Source organism: Erpetoichthys calabaricus, chromosome 3, assembly GCF_900747795.2.
Source record: "Erpetoichthys calabaricus chromosome 3, fErpCal1.3, whole genome shotgun sequence".
NCBI classification, from domain to species: Eukaryota; Metazoa; Chordata; class Cladistia; order Polypteriformes; family Polypteridae; genus Erpetoichthys; species Erpetoichthys calabaricus.
In genome coordinates, this window is record NC_041396.2 from 30,737,737 (window position 1) to 30,757,294 (window position 19,558).

Below are 19,558 nucleotides of genomic sequence, written 5' to 3' on the forward strand. Positions count from 1 at the left end.
AGAAAATGGTAGATGGCAATCCTGCTGACACTGTGGCTGCCTCAAAAGCACTTTATTAGTGCTGCATTAATGCATCATATCTGCATTCTCTTTCCAAGAGTTTAAGCAATATGCATAACATATTTTCTGTTCTAGTTTTTTTGACTTAACAAAAATGTTGTTTTTTTTCCACAGGCTGCAAAAATGTCCAAGAATAAAAAGAAAAAATTAAAGAAGAAGCAAAAGCGACAGGCTGAGCTTTTGGAAAAGAGGATATTGGAAATGGAAGAGTTGGAGAAAAGGCCAGAGGGAGCTGAAGAAGAGGAGGACGAGACTACCCAGAGCAATGAGGGAGAGAGCCAGACGTGTCTGTCTCTCAAGGAAGATGACATTGAGAATGTGACTAAAGAACTCCTTGGTGAGTGAAACCAGACTGGTTTTCATATACTTTTTATGTCTTGCAAATTACTCATCATAACATCTTTCTCACTTTCCACACCTACAGTAAGTTTGCATAGGGGACTTGTTTGTCTGATGTGCTGGCTAAGATGTGGATCAATTCAGTATCAGCATGTTCCAGTTTCCTGATTCATCTATCCCACTTAATATTTTACTTAACTCTCCTTTAAGAAAATTAAAGACTGCATTTTCTTTTAGTTCCCCAAAATTCCTTTGATGTGTGCACTTAACCTCTAAGCATTTCTAGGTTACCCCAGCTTCAGTGATTTTCATAGACTTTTCTGATCTGTAGTCTGCATAGCTGTTGTCGTATTCCAGATTTAAAACCCTTCCTATTTTTAATGCATTTATTAACCTGTTAAGTCATTTGTATATTCATAGAAAAATTAAGTAAAAACATTTGGAGAATGGCCTTTCTAGTAAGGTAAGGTTTTATAATGTAAAACATTTAGAATGTACGTGTTTTATGTTCAGGAATTGCAGTTCAGCATGTTGTGCATTTCTCCTCTTTGTACATGACACATGTCACAGTGCCACATTTTAAGAAAAACTGCTCACTACTCACTGAGTTTAAGTATTGCTTTTTAAAATAGCCATTAAACAATTAAGAGTTTCTGAATATTAAATAATTTTTGTAATGCAGAATTTGGCGATGCAGATATTTTTTTATAACTAAGTTACAGAAGCTACTTTGTTATCCTGGATTCACCACTTCACCCCACATTTATCATGAGTGGAAATGCAAATGCATTTTTTTCTATTCATACATCAAGCATAAGCAGAGAAGACAAAACAATTGTGTAGGGTGGTCTTGGCAGTCAGGTAGGCCATGTAAGGGTAGGCAGCCCTGACACCTGTGCAGCTTTAAAAAAAAAATGAGCGGAGTGGCAGTTGGCAGCATGTGTGAAGTCGACCTACCATTTTCTTCACAAGGCTGTTACGTCTTTGCCATCATACTAAAACACTAAAGTTCTTTATGGCAATAAGACGTGTCCCTTTCTTTTCATGCTTCTTTGTTGGTTTATTAAGTGTAGCTGACACTAACTACAGGTTAATAAACATTAGGGATGCACCGATACCACTTTTTTGGAAAACGAGTACGAGTACTTGCATTTCAGTACTCGCCGATACCGAGTACTTAATAAAAACATGATTATTGGGGTTACCACTTTTAATACAAAAAAATAAGGGACGCATACTGCAGCGGGGGCCACATCCCGTATTACCCAATCAAAAGTAGGAAAGTAGGCCTCTTCATAAAATGCGTGTGGGATGATTTGCATGAGACGCTGCTTTAAAAAAAAATGATAAAAAAAAATACGGGACAAAACCCGTCCCGTATTGATTCAAAACGGGACGCGCAATTTCATTCTCAAATACGGGACGATTCTGTATTTTAAAGGACGAGTGGCAACCTGTCTGGAGCATTTCCTCAAACACATGCGCTATAGCCTGGCTGGTGTGCGAGCCGCGGAATTGTTTCGCATGTAATATGGCTCGTTGAGGCGTGAAACTCTCGTCTATCCACTGGGAGGTTAGGCTAATTAGCGACATGGGGCTAACACTGCTTGTCCAAATATCCGTGGTGAAACTAAACGCAGAGGAGGCTTGCAGTAGGCTGTGGATATGTTTTTTCACGGAGTCGTGTAGTTTAGGCAGCTCCGTGTCAGTCATGTAGCGGCGGCTTGGGACATCATATCTGGGCTCCAGAACATGGAGGAGACGCAGGAATCCCACATTTTCTACCTCCGAGAGTGGCTGGTCACTCAATGCAATGTACTCGATAATTGCCTGTGTTATTTTCACAGCACGTGGATTGTCTCTGGACATTTTCTCTCGTCTTGCAAGAGTTTGCTGCAGCGTGGGTTGTGTTGGTTTAGAAGCGTGGGTAAACTCTTTGTACTCGTTGTCGTGTTGGGATTTTAGGTGCTTGGTTAAATTACTTGTGTTAAATGCGCTACCTTTTGAGCCTCCTCTGGACAATTTCGCTGAGCACAATTTGCAGTCCGCCTTTGTTTTGTCGTCTTCATTCACTTTGAAATAGTTCCACACGGCTGACATGTCTCGCCTCGCCTTCTCCCCGCTCTGAGCTGCAGCCGAGGCCTGGGGGCGGGCACTTGGTGCCCGTGATTAACCCCTTACACGCCGCTCAAACATAGACATTTCTCAGACCGTGGTATCGGTCCCCGGTATCGGGGGACTTTTAACGAGTACGAGTACTTTAGAAAATATGGTATCGAGGCCAATACCAGATACTGGTATCAGTATCGGTGCATCCCTAATAAACATAAACAGCCAGTGTGCCCTGAGTTACTGTGCGCATATGGTGTGTCCCTTGTCTGGACTGAAGGGTATACTGGAGACTCATTTTATTGACAGATGTGAATAAAGCTACATAATATATGGAAGTGATATACACATGAAATGGAAAGTGTCTCTAAGAAAAGTAGTAGTTTCTGTGGGTTGTATGTAACATGTTTTCAATACTGATGAAGTGGACTAATTTGACACTCCTGCTGTAGCTTGATTTTTTTTTTTTTTTTTTTTTTTTTTTTGGCAATGAAATTTTTGCTGCTATTTTATAATTATTTTCAGTCATCTTCTGGCTGCCCTAGAAGTTTTCTGGAGCCCCCTAGTGGGTTGCGGCTGTCTGGCTGAGAATCATTGTGCCAGAAAGTAACCAGTGAAACAAAGGATGTAAAACACAACAACTTAGAGAAAGTTTAAATGCTGGTCATTTTTTAACACTTTTTCTCCGAGTTGCAAAAACAATACTAAACACCTTGTCTAATGAATTGTCAGGGAAGCACAAATGTCTTTTTTTTTTTTTTTTTTTTTTTTTCTTTTTTAAATATTGTCCTCGTTGCCATCATCCTCTTCCCTCTGCTTTTCTTGGTGACGGTAATGGTAGCTGTTTTGTTGTTAAATTGCACCACAATCCATCCCAGTATGTACATTTGCACTGGGGTAACTGCTAGCCGCGAACACATGATGTCTGCATTTCAAAGATCAGGTGAAACAGCTCCTTTTTACGCTGAGCACCAGTAAAGCTCCTGTGTTCATGAGAGAAGGGGATTGCCTGTAAGCAATGCAAGCAGAACACTTCCTGCTGATGACAGCTGAACTCTCACTTTTACTCAGCCTCCGCCATCTGCACAGCAGTGCCAACTACACTCTACCTGTCTACAGTGTAAATGTTGCCAACTGCTCCTAGTGTTTTTGTTGTGCAGACAACAGATATTCACACCACGGTCTATACCAGTTTGGACATTTGCACTGCGGCAACTATTAGTGGACAACCTCAAACCTCTGTCTTTTGGAATATAAAGGCCCTGAGAAGTAACTGTTGTATGCTGAGTAATAGGTGCTGTGGTTCTCACCATTGGCCCACCGCAACCTGCAATGTTAGGATTATACAGAGGTCCTGAGAAGCAGATCCCTTTTACACTGAGCAATAATCTGTTATCTTTTAATAATTAAAAAAAAAAAAAAAAAAAGCTGCTTCTCATGATGTTTGCACTCTAGATGTTGTGGGTTTGTAGCGCACAACTAGCAGTTTGTACAGCGCATATGTTTGAACTGGGTTGGATCATGGTGTGAGTTCTTTACACATCAATAGCAAAGTGTTAAGCTGGGCTAACCAGATATCCTATGGGTCATGCCTTGTATACCAAAAGTGGAATCCTAACTACTTGCCCAGACTTCTTCAATTTGCACTTCTTGATTTAGAAAACATGGAGTTATACGCTGAGGTCTTTCCATATTGCTTAGTTCTACAACATGTTAAGTAGTATAACCTTTGCAATCCTTCACAGGAACTTTATTGTGGCCACAGATGCTCTTTTTGTCCACAGCCCCCCACCCATTCTTTCAGTCACTACGTGGAGCTTATATCTATTATTATATACCATTGGAAAATTTAGGGGATTACAACTTCTTAATTGTATTTAATATGCGAACAATTGGATTTTATTTTTTAGGATAGTCTCCTTGCTACTTTAAACATGTCTCCTGTCTTTCAACCAGCAGAAATTATGTTTTGAAGAAAGTGTGTTTATTGTTGACCTTGGGGTAGTACAGTGGCACTGTAGTTAGCAAATGTGCCTCATGGATACAGCATCATGGAAAGGAATGGCAGGGAATGGCTCAAAGGTTGAAGATGGGGTGCATGACTCAAGAAAAATGTACTGTATCTCCCCATATTAATGCTCAATACAGTAAATTAGTGTAATGAAAATATATTGCAAGTAGCCTGGATAATCCCAAACGATCACCATTAAACCAGTTATTGTTTGTTGTTTAGATGAAGACACAGAGATCCGGGAGAAGATACTTGTAGACAAGGAAGAAGTTGTGGCTGTTGAGCTAAACTGCAATGGCTTCATTGGTTCTGATAGTCTATCTGAGCTCAGCAATGAGGACAAGATGAAGGAGCTGGAAGATCAGCGCAATGCTAATGACTTTTTCGACAATGATCAGCGGCTCCAATTTAATGAGGATTGCAGTGATATTGCCCACAATGTGTACCAACCTGGAGGAGAGGGTCATCAGGCAGGACCATTCGGTGTGTTTCTCCCCCTCTCTACCAGTGTACAGCCTGTCAATGGAAATGAAGAGATTGATATTCAGCCCAGCACTATGGAAAACAAATCGGCTAGTGGCGACAACTTAAAAAGTGGTAAGTCTTTAGGGTAATGTAGGCTAGTTTGCACATTTTAACACGAAACTGGCACAGATGGCTTAACATTAACTGTGGGTGCATTCTTTGATATAGCTATGGCACCCTCCTATCCCCCTTTAATGAACTTAACGATCAGTTGTGAAATGTAATGACGTTGGCATTCTGCTGGATTCTGATGGACCCTTGTAATTATGAGATGGTGCTTGGTAAGCTCTTGTAAGCTCTCCTGTATGGCTGGGCATGTGGCCACCTTATTTCTTTTGCTCTAACAGCCAAGCTGGCAGCCGGGGACCTGCTGGTGAACCCGCTGGAGTCTTTGAATGCAGACAAGATTCAAGTGAAGATTGCTGACTTGGGAAATGCCTGCTGGGTTGTGAGTAGAACTATAAGCTGACTTCTTGTTAAATGCGAGTCCATGCAGCATTGATAGCTTTGGTAATGTTCCAAAATTAAATGCACAGGATACTTCAATTCTGACTGTGATTCATTCTGCTGCATTATGAAGCCATTGACTAATTTGTTTCCAAAACTGCAAGTGCTATTGATATTTCATTGCGGTTTTTGTACATGCTGATGAGCTTTCTCTGTGTCTTCTTGATTCTGAACAGCACAAACACTTCACTGAAGATATCCAGACAAGACAGTATCGCTCTCTTGAGGTGTTGATTGGTAATGGCTACAGTACACCTGCTGATATTTGGAGCACAGCCTGCATGGTATGAGTTGGGCAGCTTCTGGATTAAACTGGTTAATTGGGGGTGGTGGGAAGGCCATTGGAATTATGTTTTGGCTTTAAAATTTTAACATATTATAATCATAAATCTGTAATGAATTGTATTACATTGGTCCTATTTTATTTGTGTAAAAATAAGTTTAAAGTCTAATCCCAATAGGCAAAAGTAAGAAACTTCTTGACTCATTTCATCTATACTAAATCTTTTTTTTTCCAGTGGATTTCAAATATCTAGTAGGTTCTACATTAAGCATGATGAAAAATCAAATATTATCCACCATAAATGCTTTGACACATTTATTTAAATTTAACTGTGGGTCACTCATTTTGAGATAACTGTTATACTTTTAGGAGAGCTCATAACCAATAAGTGAAGTTTTAATGTTTCAACAGACATGAATATTACAGTAGGTGGATTGGCAGTGCTAAATCGACCCTGTCTGTGGGTGGGTGTGTGTGTGTGTGTGTGTGTGTTTATTCAACCTGTAGTGGACTGGTGCCCTACCTGAACAATGTTCCTGTGTTGCACTTGTTGCGTGCTGGATAGGCTTCAGCTTTCCTGTGATGCTGCCCTGGATAAGCTGGTTTGGAAGATGGATATTTAAGATATTGTTTATATACTCTCACTGAGAAAATTATTTGGAACACCTGTGCACCTGCTAATCCATCCAGTTTTACCTAATCTGCTAATCATGTGGTAGCAGTGTAATGCATAAAATAATGTAGATACAGGACAGGAGCTTTAGTTAATGCTCACATCAAATACTGTATCAGAATGCTGGTGCCAGACCAGCTGGTTTGAATGTTTCTGTAACTGCTGATATCCTGGGATTTCCACACATAGCAGTTTCTAGAGTTTACTCAGAACGGTAGGTTCCTCTTCCTGTCAGCCAAGAGCAGAAAGTTACGGCTGCAGTGGGTATAGCTCACGAAGACTGGAAAAACATAGCCTGGTCTCATGAATCTCAAATTCTAAGACTGATGCAAAATGCACCCATCTTGACTTGTCAACTGTCCAGGCTGGTGGTGGTGGTGTAAGGTTTTGGGGAATGTTTTCTTAGCTGACTTTGGGCCTAGTAATATCAGTCAGTCATACTTATATTCCATGACGTGTTTGAGTATTGTTGCTGACCATGTGCATCCGTTAATGGCCACAATTTACCCATCTACCAACTTGATAATGCACCATGTCGCAAAACAAACGTCTTCTTAGACTTGTGTCATGAACATGACCATGAGTTCAGTGTTCTTCTGTGGCCTTCTCAGTCACCAGATTTGAATCCAGTTGACCACCTTTGAGAAGTGGTAGAATGGGAGATTCGCAGCATGAATGTGCAGCTGATATATCTGCAGAAATTGCATGATGTAATCACATAAATCTCAAAGGAATGTTTCCAACATCTTATGAAATCCGTGTCATGAGCAACTAAGGCTATTCTAAGAGTAACAAGAGGTCCTATAGAGTTTTACATTAATGTTTGTAATAATTTGCTCAGTTTGTGTATGTGTGTATAAGACAGATAATTCTTGAGGCTTTTTTTAATGCATATTTCCATGAAGTCCATGCTGTTTTCAAGAGCAGTTATAAAACTTTCCTATGCTAGCAATGTGTTTTCTTGTGATGCTTATTTTACGGACGGGAATAACATTTTTACAATGCTTGCAAACATTATAGCAAGACAGGGTGAGTGATTTCAGCTATAGTTTGTTACTTCCCCACTTTATCTAATATAGCATGATGTTGTGTATTGTAAATTCCATATACAGGCCTTGACGTGCTCCTTTCCGCTGGAGGTGGAGGGAGTCCTAGTTTGTAATGTTCTGGAGGGCTTAAGTTTTTAATACGACAATGCTTCTGAATTGGAAGTCTCACATTATGTTCTTACGTTATGGTAGTATGAATATGAAGTTATCAAATACTTCGGACAGACTGAACAGCCATTTTTTTAAACTGCAATGGCACTTTAAGCAATACAAATTTCTTATATATGAAAACTTTAATAATTTACCCTTCTTATTCTGTTCTGAACAGGCTTTTGAGCTTGCAACTGGAGACTACTTATTTGAGCCCCACTCTGGTGAAGACTACTCGAGAGATGAAGGTATGGTTTCATCTGTTTATTTTATTTCTAGCTTCTAGTAAAGTGTGTATTTTACTCATGGCAATGAACACTGGAATTACAGTATACAGTACTGGATCTTGTACATTTTTTTCACAGTAGACATTTGATGTCTTTTTTTGTTGGAAGAGTGAAAAGGTAACCCAGATATTAGATGATCATAGTGGACATTGCTTTTTTATTTCAGTCTGTTTTCTAAATTTGAGTTCAGTTAATAGCAGAAATGTGCAATAGTGGTTATTTTTACTGCAGCTTTGCTTTTAATGTACAGAAATGTATTTGGAATCTTAATTTTTGTATTTTGACTTTTTTGGTACACTGTATTTGGTATTGGTACACTGTTTGCTTATCAAGATTTTGAGGGTTTTTTTTCCTCCTGCCTTTCTTAATCTGTCACTAGTTAGCTGTGAGGCACAGATAATAGGGTATACTGTGCTGTTATGTGTACCCATATGTATTTTTTTAAAGAAACCGGAGAGGAAAAAATAGGATTTGAGGACACTGATCCACTGTAGCCAAATTTAAACTTCGATGTACTTGTAGGTGTCATGTGGCCCTGTGTGCTGGATGGATGCTAGCTCGATCAGCTCTCCTAAAGACCCCTGCTATTTTACTCAAATTTTTCTTCTAGATTTAAACATTATATGAACTTGTGAAGTTTTTCTGATGCCAATATCTTTTGTATCCTGCCTGTTTCATTGTCCCACAGATTAGGGCTTGTGACCTTTGACATTCTTCAATCCGGAGCTAAACTTGTTGACATCTTGGAAGCCAATGTAACTTTTATTCAGTAACGACTGTCTCCTTTTTCTTCATCTAGACGGCAGTAACACCCTGTGACACCCTGGCCTGTCCTATATTTTTTAATGTTTCAAAAGGCAGTGAGGACCTCTAGGGGAATGGGCCTGCACATTTTTTTTGAAGTGATAGGGCTGTTGCATAATACTATTCTGTGTCATTTGGTACTTTCTTCTTTCATGTAATCAACTATTTTTGTGGATACTGTAGCTTCTCCTCTGCTGCTTTTCTTTTCTTTTTCTTTTTTTTTTCTTTTTTTTATAATTTTCTCTGAGATCAGTGTTTATTCATTTTATTCCACTTGAGGGTATGCATGACTCACTGCCTGGTGCGTGTCTCAAATGGTGAAAACCAGGTGCTGCTTTTTTATATTGACAGCTATTGATCCCTGTTGACAGGTGACCACCTGAGGTACTTTTATTTTGCATATGTTTTAGGAAGGCGTGCCAGGTTTGACTTTCTAGTATCCCTTCTTGCTCCAAATTTTTCTTTTACTGGAAATCTGGGGTCTTACTCTCCTTTACATCTTGACAGGCCTCATTTTACAGGCTTGCTTTTATGCACAGGGGAGCGCAGGCACTCCTCCTCTGCTTCCTGTAATCCACAATCTCTGCTTTTACTGATGTTGAGAGATGTTGGGATCCTGGTAGTGATGGGCATTACTGTTGATTTTCTTTTCAGTCCGACACCGGGTGATACTGAGGCCAGTATTGCTGATACTGATACTGATGTAGTGGTGATCACTTGGTCCTCTGGTTCATGTGTTACAGAATGACATTCTCTGACACATCAGGGCTGTAGAGCCTGTAATGGCCTTTGCTCTCTCCTTCTTTCTTCCTAAATTTTAGCCTAAAAGAGTTTAAACTTTGGATCGGTTTTTGCAGTTGTGCTTGTTTTTTGTCTAGTTGTGATCCATTTCTCGGTTACCTGTCGTTGTATAATTTGAAACTATAACTTTTTATAAGCATAGATTTCATTTGTTCTGAAAGTAATCTGTATTATTTACATCACTGTGCTGTTTAATTAAAATGTACAGTTTAATTCAGTATATTTGAAATAATTTGTGTAACTTTAATGGAATATGCGTTAGTTTAATGGAGTTAATCAAATAATATAAGAGCAATGCACTCATTTATTTTTTCTAAAGCCACTGGGACCTTATAAATATTCTAGCAGCATTAGAGGCAAAACAGAAATTATTCTTAGATGGTGAGCACCATCACAGGGCTTCTAAACATGATGGTTCATTTGAATGTTGCCAGTTTTCCTATCATTTGAAATGTGGGATCAAGCAGACCTTAATGAAATCATTCAGCTTACCAGGAGAAACACGCAAGCTCTGTTCATGTCCCTGGAGGTATAAGGCAGCAACACTAACCACTGTGCCGTTTGTCTTCCATGTGTACATTGTATTTGAAATAGAAGAACTGAGAACTGATGTTTTTTGAAGCAGAAGGTTGCAACAGCGCTGAAACAAATGAAATTTGAACAATATTGAAAGTACCAAAAGGTCCTGGGGCAATGAGTTGACAGACCTGTGCAACATTACTGTGTGTGAAGGGGCATTGCTGAAGTTGGAAAAGACTGAAGGTTTTTGAGAGATTGCTAAAGGAAAGAATAAGAGATGATATTGCAATTGCAGTTTGTTTTCCTGCCTGATAAGGGAACCATGGATGTCATCTTTGTTGCTAGGCAGATGCAGGAAAGGCAAGAAGCTGCGTTATGAAAGTTAGGTGTGGACGTATGATTAATATCTGTGGTGATGTTAAAGTATGTGGAATCGTGAGCGATGGTCATTACAGCAGATGGGGATAGCAAAGGTTTTGCAGGTGACGTCGTGTCTGCAGCAGAGATCCGTTTTGCGTCTGTTGCTTTTCTTAACCGTGCGTGAGAGGTTGCCATGGGAACACTTGTATACTGATAATTTCGTATTAATGGCATAAAGTAAAGCAAAACTGAGGGAGAAAATACTAAAATGGGCAGTTAGAAAGCAAAAGGCTTCAAAGTAAAAGCAGAAATAAAGGTGATGGGGCAGGAAGCACAGAAAAGATTGATCCAGGCCCGAGTGGCATGTGCAGTAGAAGTGCGATGTTAGGAGAAACGCAGTTCAGTGTCAGAAGTGAAAGCATTAATGATGTAGCATTGCAAAGGGTTATCTGCACATAGTGAGTACGACTTTATGAAATTGTGTCCAATGACATTAAAATGAATTGGCCTCCCCCTAAAGGATGCCCAGGAGGCTGGAGGAAAAAGATGTGTGGGCAATAAACTAACCTGTGTAAATGTGGAGAATGGCTGCTAAACTTGTGATGATGATTTTCTTCATGGAACAATATACATTATCATGAAAATATACAGTACTTTGCCCTGTTTTGTTTTTATACATTTAAAAAAAAAACTATTTACAGTGAATATTATCAGTTGTTTGCCTAAATAGCATGTATTCTCAAAAAAAAGACAAATATTTCATGCTTCTTTCATGCTGGCATGGTGGTGCAGTGGTTAATGTTGCTGCCTTACAAATTGGTTTCAAATTCCATGTCCATACGGTTGTATGTGTGGAATCTGCATGTTTTCCTCATATGTGCACAGCTTTTCCTCCCATATTCTCCAAAGATGAGCAGGTAGGGTTAGCTGAGCCTCAATGTGAGCGTGTGAGAGAGTCTGCCCTGCAGTGGTCTGGCATCGTATTCAAAAGTTCTGATACACAGCAACCTTGAATTGGATTATGTTTGAGAATGTATTGGGGAATTATTGAAAATGTTTAAGGATTAACCTAAATACCTGGCATTGCACAGGGTTAAATAAACAGAAAAATGTGTCTTTTGGAAGTTAACTGTGGAAATACCATTTGTACCAAAATGAAATAAATAAATGCATGCAAAAGTACAGTTTGTGTGTGTGTATAATTGTGTAAAAAGCTTAAATAAATAAGTCCTCTAATTATTAGGACATTATCTATTATGAAACATAGAATCATTATTATTGTAGGTTTTCTTTCAAAATGGCCTTATTTTTAAAGGCAGTTTTTTTTTTTTTTTTCCCCTCCACAATGCAACTTTTCTGAATGGCCCTTTTCTTAATGGTTTTGTAACTTGTCAATCAAGACCAACGGCCTGAACCTTTTCTATTGGTCAGTCCTCTGCCGACGATTGCTTGCCTGGTGTAGGTGGTAGGCGATCAAAGATCTTTTAGCGCTACTTGTACTTTTCTCACATTCACACTAGCAAGACATTGAAGCAGCAAGAATTACAATAGATTTGCAGACAACATTTATAGTTTAACATATTGTAACTTGTATGATATTACATAAAGACCAACCACAATGAGACAAAAAGGCATACTCTTAAGCCAAAACTGTAATCCAGCACGCCAAAGAAATTGTTATTGGGAATAGTTGAGAAGAATACTTTGTGCTTGTGGCCTCAATGGAGATCCGCCTTTGGCTGGTTAAAAAAAGCTTGTATGTGTTAAAGACTCTGTTCTCCCATCAGCCCCAGCATATTCATGCTAAGGACGTACCTGCATCAGCACAAGTTAAGGGTGCCCCTCTCCCTGAAACACCATATATATTTTACAGATGACCAATGACAATGCATATTTAATGAAAACGAATTCTGTGTTTTTGTGTGATTAGCAAATAAGAATAAAGACATACAAACACCATATAATTTTTTTTTTTCTTGTTGGTATGCAGATGCTCCACTGTTGCTCTATAGGACACAATAATGGTCTATGCCGTATTTACAGATGTGATAGTCACATTTAATAACTCTTGCTCTTAATTTGATGATTCATGATTTTCTATAACAAATTTGCCTACTCCTCCTTGCACAACTTTTTTCAACTTGGTCATATTTTGTATTCAACTTTATCTTGATCAATTGTGCTATAATTTGTGAGATGCTTTGGAACGGAAATTGTATAAGTACAGTGATTAAAATGTGTGAAACTTCATCTTGTTATCTTGCAGATCACATTGCCTTGATCATAGAGCTGCTGGGAAAAATACCACGAAAGCTGATTGCAACTGGGAAGTACTCAAAAGAGTTTTTTACCAAAAAAGGTATGTCTAAGGATCAGATCATATATATTATATTCAGTATATACTGTATTTGGGTTCCTTACCCTATCCAGTGAGATAAACTAAAAAAAAAATGTGGGGGGCTGTGATGATCAGTGGATAATGATCTCAGGGCTTTAGATTGAAAAGGGTACTTTGTTGCATGTAGGACTGTTAACCTTATCTTGTTTGCCTGGAGTGAGAAAATGGCAACACAAAGTCTGCAAAGAAGTTCACTTGTGGTTTAAAATGTAATCTTAACTTAAAGTAAGTCAATTGCCTCAAGCAGAGCCACAGTCAATTTCAAGTAGGCCTGGGAAAGTTAATGTGTTAATTTTTGTAATTAATGTGACCTGTTTAAAGCATTAAAAAAAATATTGTCTCATCCAGAGCTGGCAATGAGGAGATCACATCAGGTAGTGCTTTAGTCAGGGCAACATTTTCATGTGTGTATATATGTGTGTTTTTTTTCCTCCAATGTCATCTTTCTGTTTAAAGATTGAGTCAATGTCATATTACATATGTGCGAAGTACATTTTCTTTGAGTTGCATTAAAGCCAAAACAACTCTGTAGTACCTCTGTATTTAACTTGCCAATCTGCCAGGTCACTTACTTTGCTTATTGCTCTAATATAATGACAAAATTCAAAACAAAAGTGTTATTATTATCGCTATCAATTATTCCAGTTTGCACTATCTTCACTAATTTTTGCAAAGAGTGCAGCATAACCACGCAAGTAATGCACAATGTCATTTTTTTTAAGCGAGATGGCTGCTACAGAGAACAGTTTTACCGTGCCAGGAGCAAAGATATAGTTAAAGGAATGTTTTCAAACCATATTTCTGTGGTGCCGCACTTTTTGTAGCTCAAAAATACCAAGGCACACCGTGGTTCTACCAACTACAAAAGCATTAAATCTGTACACCTGCTAAACTGTCCAAAGGGGCGTAACTTTAGGAGACACTGACAAAAAAAAAAGTAACTTGGGGGTTTGGTGTTCACAGACACAGCACTCAGTCAACACTTTGGACGCATTTTCCCAGCTTCTTTGTCCCTTTGCCTACTCATACAGGTGGTCCTATACAGCACACCTGGGTAGCTGTCATTGCACACCAGTTGAAAAACACTTCTTTAGAGTATAATTAGAAAGTCGATTGTGGTGATGAACAATTGAGGATGACATTTGTGGAGCTTTAATGCAAGTTATAATGAGTGCCCATTTAAGAAATGCTTATTTCAGTTAAGTCAGTCTTTAGCAGTTCATTCAAAGTCTAATTTTACTTTGACATGTCTGTGTCTCATATGTTATACCAAATGGAGAATTAAAACATTGGCCTTGTTTTCTTATTGTCCTCTAGGAAGGCATTCAAATTCAGGTTGTACTTGCTCCAGTAGTATTTTTGTTAAAACGTCAGGTTTCACGTAATTGTTTAAGTTTAAACTATGCCATTACATTTTTAATAATTCCTTTGTGTTAATTCTACATTAATTTTGTAATTCAATGTGATTAATCACAATTAATTCCATACAATTATGCGATTAGTTAATTTTTTTTTTTAATCTATTCCCAGCCATAATTTCAAGCAAATATGTTTATGATGCAACTCTATAGATACTTGAAGCAAATAAAATATATCGGTGTAATTTTAAAGAAACTTCTTGAAGATTGGACACATTAAGTGAATACTTGTTGATGAGCTATTTTATGAATGGCCTTATTACTGCAAGTTCATAAATTAATTAGTATGCTTAATCCAGTAAAATTTCTGGTACCAAATAATGGGCCACAATTTTAAATATTCCTTTTGTAAAATTGTAATACCTAGTTTGTACAGGGTGGACAAAATCATGGAAACACCTACCAGTATATTGATATCAAGAACCTAACAAGGAATAGGGTGACCCTTTAAGTACAGGCCATCTTTAGTCTTTCTTGGAATGCTGTCATACTAGTCCTGGACTGTGTTTAGTGGGACAGTGCACTAAGAAGAAAAGCCTCCAGATCTTTGTACTCTAGAACTGTCATGAAACAACAGTGATTGAAGCATAGGATGCATCTTGTCCTGAAATACAGCCTCCAATTCCCTTGCCATTATTCAACGATTTAGAAGCTATTGGACCTAATTACTTTCAGTAGATGACCATTCACAACATTATTGATCGCCCTTCACATTTCACACTTGGAAACAGATGTTTTTTAATTCAGAGGCGTCCTTTGGCTTTCTTAGAATGTAGGAGATAGGATGATTCAGAGGTCCGGGTTATTTGTCTTTATGCGTTAGACTTGTGTACAGTGTGTTTCTGAATGGCAGGCTTACTGTAAATTCCAACTTTATGAAGCTTCATATTCTATACAGGGTGGTCCAGATCTAATTATGCAATTATTACATTGCATTAAAAGTTGCATAGTTAGATCTGGACCACCCTATAGAGGGTTTGTTAGGACTGGGTCGCAGTGAAGCTGATTCAACTCCTTGGTAGTTTCTGAGCCTGTACTTTTTTGACATTTTAGTATCAATCCTGTGATGCATTTGTCTGTCCTTACTGGGCATAAACTGCAGTGAGATAACAAACCACCCCAAGGTGTTGCGTGTCTTAACATACTGGAACAGATGAAATCTAAACATAAAGTATGTGAATTTCCCCTTGGGATTAATAAAGTATCTATCTATCTATCTCAACTCCTTGTCAATGCCATCAGTAGATTTGAGTGAGTTAAGCTAAGACGTTATACTGAAGACTGTCCCTTGCAGTTAGAAAAAAAATTTCTGTGTAAGAAACCATAAGTGCAACCCTTGCCTTTAATAGTTGTAATTGCTCACTTTGGTAACTCGTTTATGTTTAATATAACCATCATTTACATTCATTAAATGTGAGGAGTATTTGCCAACTCTTCCAGTTTTACTCCATTTAAGCACATTCTTGCATGTATATCTTTCTTCTTGTCTTCTCCCCCTCTCCACGCCATAGATTTAAATCTCCCAACCAATCCAATACTCTCCTTGTCTTCCGTTTGAGACTTTCTGGTGTGTATATGCTCATGGTTTTGGGTCACTGTCGTGTTAAGTAATTTTTCAGCTGAGCTTCATATATTGTTTGGGAAGAAAACTCGCATTACTTAGGATTTGGCACTTAGGACGCCAGCTCAGGCTGCTCCGTTCGTAACAGGGTGTTGGTAAAACAGATGTTTCAGGAAAGGCCTGTTTTGAACAGTCACAAATGGAGTGAAGACCAGCTGCTTAATTTTCAGTATCCTTTGATGAAGACTTTTTTTTTGTATTCCGATATAACAAATATAACTTAACTCGGCCTTAATGTACTGCCACCCGCCAAGCCTAGCACCCTTCCTCAACACCCATACACCCCCCAGAGCAGCTTCCGCTGTATGCAAATTAGACTGGCCCCGTCTTTGGCTTTTGACAGATGGCTTCTCATTCTGTTCAAATATCAGTAAGTCTGCTCGGATTTCATGGTTGTATCAATAACGGAAGGGCAAGCTGCCTAGTACAATGAAGCAGCCAAATAACACTAAATGATAATACTCTGAAAAACGTGCATTACTGATGATAAGTGGATTTTTAGTTTGCACCAAATATGATGCCCTGCATTGTGGTAAAATAATAACAATTTTGACTTTTTTTGTTCCAGTGCTTAGTATTCCATAATGTATCTTACTTTACAGACATGGTTTACCTATGTATTTTTTCAGTGTTTTTATTTTTTTCAAACTTGGCTCATATACCTTGAATAAATTGATGTTATCTTGGGTAACTGGCAACTACTTTAAGCATCCTTCTATTATCATATTGGCCAAATTTGGTGAAATGGTTTGCTCTAAATCAGTGATCTTGATTTTTTTTTTTTTTTTTTTATTGATTTAGTTAATCTATTGCATTATTGAGCTCAGATTGGTTTGTAAATCCACGTTGACCCATGTGCATCAACAGTCACTCTCCTCGGGGCTTTTGTAAGCTCTCTTGATATCAGGCATTATGCGTTTCAGTATGCCTTCATGGTTTGACTTGAAACCAGAGAAAGTTAACATTGTCTTTACTTGGCAAAACACAAGCTGAGTTTGTGCCAAGTAAAATGCGATTCATGCATTGGTGTGCAATTTTATTGTGCATTTTAATAGTAGCCTTTTTCCCGTGCCTTTGGCAGATGACCTGATTTAATTATTAACTTGATTCATATTATCTCACCTGAATTAATTTTACAATGGGTGTAAAAGGTTCACTTTGGGAAACATCCAACCAATGTTTATCATGTAGTTAAACAAATAAGAACAATGCCTGCATCACATGTTTATATACACTGTATCCATAACCCCAATGTGTAATTTGCTGATACGATACAATTTATTTTTGTATAGCTCAAAATCACACAAGAAGTGCCGCAATGGGCTTTAACAGGCTCTGCCTTTTGACACCCCCCCAGCCTTGACACTCTACGAAGACAAGTAAAAACTCCCAAAAAACGCTTGTAGGGGAAAAAAAGGAAGAAACCTTGGGAAAGGCAGTTCAAAAAGAGATCCCTTTCCAAGTAGGTTGGGCGTACAGCGTGTGTCAAAAAGAAGGGGGTGAATACAACACACAGAAGAGAACACAAGTAATCCTCAATGCAATATACTAGTGTAATAAAAATATTACAAGTACAGTGCGGAATTCAACAGTAGATGATATCACACAATATGATTTGGATTAGTTTAGAGTCCTGGAGACCTCAACCATCAAGCTGCCTGGCTATTCCACAGCTGAGTCAGTGCCTGGCCAGCCAGTCCGATGAAAAGGCCCCTCTACCTGATGATTCCTGCGATCCTCCATCGGAGATGACGTTTACCTTAGACAGGCAGAACAACTTGGCAGGAGGGCAGAAGCACCAAGTGCCACATTTGAGTACCAAGAGAAAATACGGAATAGGTGAGGGTTAGTAACAAATTATAATTATCATATTACTTATGTTTTAGTGCTAATGACCAACAACAGAGACCCAGTATGTACAGATAATCAGCAGCTCTAGTCAGGGTATACTAAACTGAAGTAGCGAGTCTTATGCCGGAATTTGAAAGCTGAGACTGAAGGGGCATCTCTTATAGTAGCATGCAGATAAATTGAAGATACATCAGGTAAGCCTTGGGAAAGACCTTGGTATGCACAATCACTGCCCTGTAACCTCAATTTGCGCTCTGCAGTTGGAGACAGTTCTTTATATGAAGTAATGGATATGACTTTAGAACATCCTTTTTTATCATGGTGACCTCCTGCAGCTGTGGTTATACAATGCACAAATGACTGAGATGATTACATTTGTTTTAACCCCTACATTCTGATGAATCAAAATTTTCTTTTTCATTGGATGCCTAATGCCCTAGACATACATGGGAAATCATGTGTTTGAGGGGTTAGTGAGTCACTTTATATACAGTGGGGCAAAAAAGTATTTAGTCAGCCACCAATTGTGCAAGTTCTCCCACTTAAAAAGATGAGAGAGGCCTGTAATTTTCATCATAGGTATACCTCAACTATGAGAGACAAAATGAGAAAAAAAAATCCAGAAAATCACATTGTCTGATTTTTAAAGAATTTATTTGCAAATTATGGTGGAAAATAAGTATTTGGTCACCTACAAACAAGCAAGATTTCTGGCTCTCACAGACCTGTAACTTCTTCTGTAAGAGGCTCCTCTGTCCTCCACTCGTTACCTGTATTAATGGCACCTGTTTGAACTTATTATCAATATAAAAGACAACTGTCCACAACCTCAAACAGTCACACTCCAAACTCCACTATGGCCAAGACCAAAGAGCTGTCAAAGGACACCAGAAACAAAATTGTAGACCTGCACCAGGCTGGGAAGACTGAATCTGCATTAGGTAAGCAGCTTGGTGTAAAGAAATCAACTGTGGGAGCAAATATTAGAAAATGGAAGACATACAACACCACTGATAATCTCCCTCGATCTGGGGCTCCACACAAGATCTCACCCCGTGGGGTCAAAATGATCACAAGAACGGTGAGCAAAAATCACAGAACCACACGGGGAGACCTAGTGAATGACCTGCAGAGAGCTGGGACCAAAGTAACAAAGGCTACCATCAGTAACACACTACGCCGCCAGGGACTCAAATCCTGCAGTGCCAGACGTGTCCCCCTGCTTAAGACAGTACATGTGCAGGCCCGTCTGAAGTTTGCTAGAGAGTATTTGGGTGATCCAGAAGAGGATTGGGAGAATGTCATATGGTCAGATGAAACCAAAATAGAACTTTTTGGTAAAAACTCTACTCGTCGTGCTTGGAGGAGAAAGAATGCTGAGTTGCATCCAAAGAACACCATACCTACTGTAAAGCATGGGGGTGGAAACATCATGCTTTGGGGCTGTTTTTCTGCAAAGGGACCAGAACGACTGAACCGTGTAAAGGAAAAATGAATAGAGCCATGTATCGTCATGCAAGGGCATTGAAGATGAAACGTGGCTGGGTCTTTCAGCATGACAATGATCCCAAACACACCGCCCGGGTAACGAAGGAGTGGCTTCATAAGAAGCATTTCAAGGTCCTGGAGTGGCCTAGCCAGTCTCCAGATCTCAACCCCATAGAAAATCTTTGGAAGGAGTTGAAAGTCCATGTTGCCCAGCGACAGCCCCAAAACATCACTGCTCTAGAGGAGATCTGCATGGAGGAATGGGCCAAAATACCAGCAACAGTGTGTGAAAACCTTGTGAAGAC

The 19,558-nt window shown here is 38.9% G+C and overlaps 1 protein-coding gene across 3 annotated transcripts in view; it reads left to right on the plus strand.

Moving 5' to 3' along the window:
- The window catches only part of LOC114647869 (SRSF protein kinase 1-like), an 87,082-nt gene that overhangs the window by 62,865 nt on the left and 4,659 nt on the right, over nt 1-19,558 (plus strand). For all 3 annotated transcript variants that reach the window (XM_051924427.1, XM_051924425.1, XM_051924426.1), the window contains 6 exons: nt 175-397; nt 4,742-5,116; nt 5,392-5,492; nt 5,728-5,835; nt 7,885-7,954; nt 12,744-12,836. In XM_051924427.1, the coding sequence (XP_051780387.1) occupies nt 175-397; nt 4,742-5,116; nt 5,392-5,492; nt 5,728-5,835; nt 7,885-7,954; nt 12,744-12,836 (970 nt within the window). The remainder of the gene's footprint in view (nt 1-174; nt 398-4,741; nt 5,117-5,391; nt 5,493-5,727; nt 5,836-7,884; nt 7,955-12,743; nt 12,837-19,558) is intronic.